General features: G+C 37.3%; 1 protein-coding gene across 1 annotated transcript in view; it reads left to right on the top strand.

Annotated features, from left to right (window-relative positions):
• Positions 1-2,919: 2,919 nt before the first annotated feature.
• The window catches only part of LOC106876332 (androgen-induced gene 1 protein), an 8,366-nt gene continuing 5,100 nt past the window's right edge, over positions 2,920-6,185 (top strand). Inside the window, exon 1 of the mRNA XM_014924835.2 lies at positions 2,920-5,649. Within this exon, the coding sequence (XP_014780321.1) occupies positions 3,289-3,990 (702 nt within the window). The 5' untranslated portion in view covers positions 2,920-3,288 and the 3' untranslated portion in view covers positions 3,991-5,649. The remainder of the gene's footprint in view (positions 5,650-6,185) is intronic.

Here is a 6,185-nt window from a genome sequence, read left to right as displayed (position 1 = left end):
GGGGACGTGGAATACATGCCGGAGACGTGGAATACATGCCGGAGACGTGGAATACATGCCGGGGACGTGGAATACATGCCGGGGACGTGGAATACATGCCGGAAACATATAACTAAGGATAGGACATTAAGACACTTTAAAAGAGGCATGTATGGCAGGCAATTAAGGCACTAAATATAGGAATTTATGGCACTAAAATAGGCATTTATACCACAAACAAATAGGAATTTAAACAAGTAAACATAGCATCTAGAAGGAACGTAGGTGTTTATGGCAATAAAAATTAGTATTGTGAAACGAAGAGGAAGTATTGCAGAACGAGATATGCTGACGGGATCGTAAATATAGTCATGAAGCCTGTTTATTTTTCAGCAGAAAGTGTTTATAATACAGGCAAGAAAATGAAATTAGTCAAAACTGAAAATATTTATTATAACGTTAAATAAGATCACATAATTTTGTACTATTTGATTAATGGAATTTATAATCAATATGAAAGAGAAAAGTTTTAATTAGAAAACATACAGAGTAAAGATTGTTATGTTGGCAAACAATCTTTACTCTAGAGTACTATATATATGCATTTGCATCTTTGTGTTTGTGTTTGTCTCCCTTATCCCTCGCTACTGCTTGACAACCAGTGCTGGTTTGTTTATGTCCCCGTAATACAGCGGTTAGGCAAAAAAGAGTGCTAGGCTTAAAAAGTTAAGTACTGGAGTTAATTTCTTCAACCAAACTTTTCAAAGCGTAGCATTGCCGCAGTCCAGTGGCTGAAACAAGTAAGAGATAAAAGAATGTCTCCCACACAAACTTATACAGTTAGGTGTTGACTAAAATACTTAATGCATTGGACCAAAAGTGATTTTTAGTCGCACAGACAGATCTCAGTAGTTAATATTTTCAAGTCTGATACTTATTGTATCGTCTCTTTTGTCGAACCACTGAGTTACGAGGTTACGAGGACGTAAACAAACTAACACTGATTATCAAGCGTACACATGCACACACACACACGTGTGTGTGTGTGTGTGTGTGTGTGTGTGTATTGAAGGCGCCTGATTTAGTGGTTGGGCTATTTGGCTGACGATCGTAAGGTCGTGAGTTCGATTCCCGCCGGCACGTTGTTGTCCTTGAGCAAGACACCTTATTTCACTTCGCGCCAGTTCACTCAGGTGGGCAAAAATGAGTTGTACCTGTATTTGAAAGGGCCAGCCTTGTTACATTCTGTGTCACGATGAATCTTCTTGAGAACTACATTAAGGGTACACGTGTCTGTGGAGTGCTCAGTCACTTGCATGTAATTTCACGAGCCGGCTGTTCCGTTGATCGGATCAAGTGGAGCCCTCGTCGTCGTAACCGATATATATATATAGATATATATATATATCAGTATGTTAATGTATCCTCCTTGGCGGAAATCTGGTGGAACTGTAAGAATGTCGGGCCGGGTGCTTTGCAGTTCTTATTTCAATTCCGCCTTGGTGCCTAATAAAACACTCTCGGCTGGAACCGTCTTAGTAGCATTATATTACTCCCTGAACAGATCTGTGCACTTGGGCTGATCCTATAATATTTCTTTTACTCTAGTATTTCTTTTGTTAAATACTATAGTATTTCTTTTGCTGACTGCAAACCACAACATACATAAATCAAAACTGGACCCCACGACCGGTGATGCTCCGGACAAATAAATTCACTGGGCCCTATAGTATTTATTTATTTACAGCAAACTACAGCATGCATAAATCAAAATTGGGTCCCAGATGCTTGAGGCCCCCGGGCAACTGCCCAGTGTGCCCATGCCTTAAGACGGTTCTGCTCCCGACAGTCTGTAGGTAGGGCTGTCTTAAAGAATAGGTGCAAGGAGCCCAATTCTTATCTATATATTTATTGTAGCTTGATGCAAAATAAAAAGTACCATTGGACCCAATGCAATGATCTGTCTAGGGGCCCATAAAGCTGATAGGATGGCCTTGTCCGTCGACCCTGATGGTCGTGGGTGAATAAAAGGACCTAATGCACTGATTTGTCCGGAGACCCATAAAGCTGCTAATACAGCCCTGCTCGTAGACCTAGATGGTAGGGGTGAAGTCAAAGGACCCAATGCCAGGGCCCATAAAGCTGCTGAGACGGCCCAGCTCGTAGGCCTAGATGGTGGTGGTGGTGGTGGTGGTGTTGAGGGAGTGAAAATCCTCGAAACAAAGGCCAGTGCCAAATTGCTGGAGATGGGTGGAATCGAGGGAAGAATTCCTCCAATTGGAGAAGCAGTGTGGCTCGCTCGATAAATGGTTAATGAAGAATGGGTGTGATTTTGATGAAGATTTGGTTGCTGTTTCTTGCAGATCCTAGCGACCTCATAGAGAGGTCCCCTTTCAATGACTTGCTATCTGTGAAGTAGAAAAAACGCAAACTATAATACTGATAACGAAATATGAAATGATTATGATGTGTTTACTTATATAAATGTGTGTCTGTGTGTGTGTGTGTGCGTGCGTGCGTGCGTGTGTGTGTGCGTGTGTGTGCGTGCGTGCGTGAGTGTGTGTGTGTGCATATATACATGTATGCATACAAACATATGTACGTCTCTGCGTGCGTATGTATTTATACATGCATGCATGCATATATGTATGTACGTATGTACGTATGTATGTATGTATGTATGTATGTATGTATGTACGTATGTATGTATGTATACACATTCGCACATAAACAGACTAATCATTATTGTTTGTTTACTTCAACCGAGTAACTAGTTTTAGGCCCACTAAGGGTGTGATAACAATCGGTATCCATTGATGAACCATGCATGTCGATAAGTGTGACGTTAACGTGATATCAGACTTTGAGCAAGATTTATTAGATAAGACATGTGATGTTAACATGTTCGTTGTGTTATAATAAGAGTGTTAAATAGTTCTTGAGCTTAACAGCACTTTTATTTTACTGAATGGCGAAAGGAAACCTAACTATAATACGCCGTACTACAGGTCTCTCTTTGAAGTTTATATAACTGCTCGATTCAACCTTGTCAAATTGGTGGTAAAGAATAAAAGGAAAGAGAAGAAAAAGAAAGGTCGAATTACTTCTGTTTCTTTTCCTTTGTTTCTAATTTGGATGAACGCTGTTTTATTCATTTATTTATTTATTTATTTTTAATTTTTGACTCAAAATTATTTAATGCAAAGCAGAAAGGAAACAATTGTGAATTTCAAACAACTGGAAAGCAAATTTTTACGGAAAAAAAAAAAATTTTAATAACAACAGAAAGGAAGAAATTTTGAAGTAAAAATGGCCAAAGTTCTGGTAACGTTATTTCATTTGCTTTGTTTCCTTATTACGGGATTCGGCTTGTATTACGACACCTTCGTTGTTACTTATGGCTGGTCAGTCTATGCCGGTAAATTACGTTATGCTACGTACTGGGATATCGTCTTACAGACCGTATATTTTGGACTGGCACTGGTATCAGACATCTACAATAGCAAGGATTTTGACAAGAACAATGCATTTTCGAACGAATTTTATAGCAAAACAAAACTAATACGACTGGTAAGATATATATCTTGCGGTATGGCATTTCCTCTCGGTAACTTCGTCTGTTTATCGTTCTGGATTATATATTTTTTTCATCGCGAATTGATATATCCATCCTATCTCGATGACATTATTCCGTGGTGGCTCAACCATATTCTTCATTCGGTGCCCATAGTGCTTCAGTGGTTGGATAAATTCTTCTATTACCAAACGTACCCGAAGAATGGAGTTTTAGGAATTCTAGCTTTAACAGGTTGCTATCAAGTGTGGATGGTGTGGATTGCGCATCGTACGAGGACGTGGATTTATCCATTTCTCGACTATCTACCGATATGGTACAGAATACTGTTCCTGGCATGCATGTGGGGTTGTCTTGCAGGATTCTATTTCGTTGGAGAGTTCTTACACTATATATTTTGGACACGCAAATCGAGAAAGAATGTGAAATTATACTGAAACATATTTTATTGAAAACTGTTTTCTTCTTTTTAAGACATATAAACATTTACAATGATAAATGCAAACATTTACACCAAAAATTATAAAACCGACGTTGTATCTCTCACACATACACAGAACTCTCACATATACGCGTTTTTATGTATCCATACATATATATATGTATGTATATGTATGTATGTATGTATGTATGTATGTATGTATGTATATGAATGTGTGTATATTTATGTAAATGCATTAGCTGAGAAATTATAGGAGTGGCTTAAGGGCCTAAAGTTTCGTCTCAAAGCATCTATCAAACTAAACAGAATTTAAAACATCCCATATATATGTATATATATATATATATATATAGCAAAGTACTAAACATTCTGGAAGACTTCGGAAAGAAAACACTAATTTTCACGTGATAATTGTAATATTAAAAATCCACTCACTGATTGATAAATATCAATACGAAAACGAAATTTTGCTTACTTATAGACACGCACAAACACATATTCATATTCACATACAGTTATATATACACATGCACATTGTCTGATGCAAGAAAATGGTAAAACTAATAAGACGCCTATACTTATACACACACACACACCAATACATACACAATCGCAAACTGAAGTATATATGCTAGCACACAACTTAAGCCATAGGCATGTAGAACCATACGTTAATACAAGTACTTGTGCGCACGCATGCAAGCACACACGAATACACAAAACTCTGCAAACAGATATTGAAGCAATGAATGTGATGAAGGATTTCCAGTGTATCTTCCGAAGAAGAGCAATTTAACTGTACTGTGAAGTACTAAAATGAAGCTTTATGTGGAAATGGTTCCGTCGTAAATACCGAGTGTAGTATTGCTTTTAAATCCAAGAATACTCCAAAAAGGATGACTATATTGTATAATCTAATCTATTTAGATTAAATATCAGCTATAATATTGCGCGTTCTTTTCAACATCTAATAAATGAGGATTTTCTTGCTTGTCATAAATTCTACATGGTTTTTGGTGAGTTTCCGATGCCGTGCTAATTTCGTCTTCAGCAAGGATCAATTAGAAAAAGGTGGCACACACAAACATACAAAGCTTACTTCTGCAATGTGACTACTCCATAAATAATCCTTGCCTATTAAAAGGCAAATGCCTTCAGAAAAGTGTTGTATAGTGCGCACAAGTCTCTACTGAAAATCGTGTACTCAAAGAGTGTACTTTTATCAACAGACTTACTTATTCAGACATGAACTCAAAAGTGGCTCATCTATACTTTCCAAATATATCTGGGATTCAAAAGATAGAGGTGTTCTTAATTAGAAATCAACTGGTCAGTAACTGAAATTGTGCTGACGTATATCAACGACAACAAATGCTCTCGCTGTACATCAGAGATGTACAAAATATTGATGCAGCCACTGAACTTATTCACTTGGTCTTTTCTTGTTTTCAGCAAAACAAAAAATATCATACGACACTCTCATTGGATAATAATTTTTGTTCTTGAAAAACAATGCCACGCGCTTCTCTAAACGCATATGTACTTCAGATCTCATTTTCACCATCGCTTTTAGCTTCGACATTTCTCTTTACTTTTTGACCTCTTAGCTTTAAGCCTGCTGCAGTTTTATATCTGTTATCGTACCCCCGCTTCAGTAAGTATGCCTGCATCATGTCGTTTCCTGCTGCATACCGACAAATCACCCAAAATGTTTTATTCACACACGAAAGCTTCAGTTATACAATTTTGACCAAACTTTACATGCCCAGATGTATTACACTAGGTGGGCTGCCCATCCTGTCTTGCAGAACACTTTACGGCGATGTAATACTTGTATACCTGCATTTTCTGATATTATTCACGCAGAAAAAAAATACACAGAAGTACATTACAGCTGTATCTAAGTTATATTGACTTTATATTATTTTTATTATTCATATGTTTAGCATTAATAATTTCTATATTTTATTAATACTGTCGTATTATTTCCTACTTATTTTTCACTTTTTTTCATATTTCTCTTACTTCTTAATAATTATCTACATTCTCTGACCAAAGGTGGTGACTAGCTTAACATGTTACAAGTGTGTCTATATGCGTACAAACGCATGCGTGTATACACACACACACACACACACATCACTCTCTCTCTCTCTCTCTCTCTCTCTCTCTCTCTCTCTCTCTCTCTCT

The sequence above is a fragment of the Octopus bimaculoides genome, chromosome 12 (assembly GCF_001194135.2).
Source record: "Octopus bimaculoides isolate UCB-OBI-ISO-001 chromosome 12, ASM119413v2, whole genome shotgun sequence".
Taxonomy (NCBI): Eukaryota; Metazoa; Mollusca; class Cephalopoda; order Octopoda; family Octopodidae; genus Octopus; species Octopus bimaculoides.
This window is presented reverse-complemented; position numbering and strand designations above follow the sequence as displayed.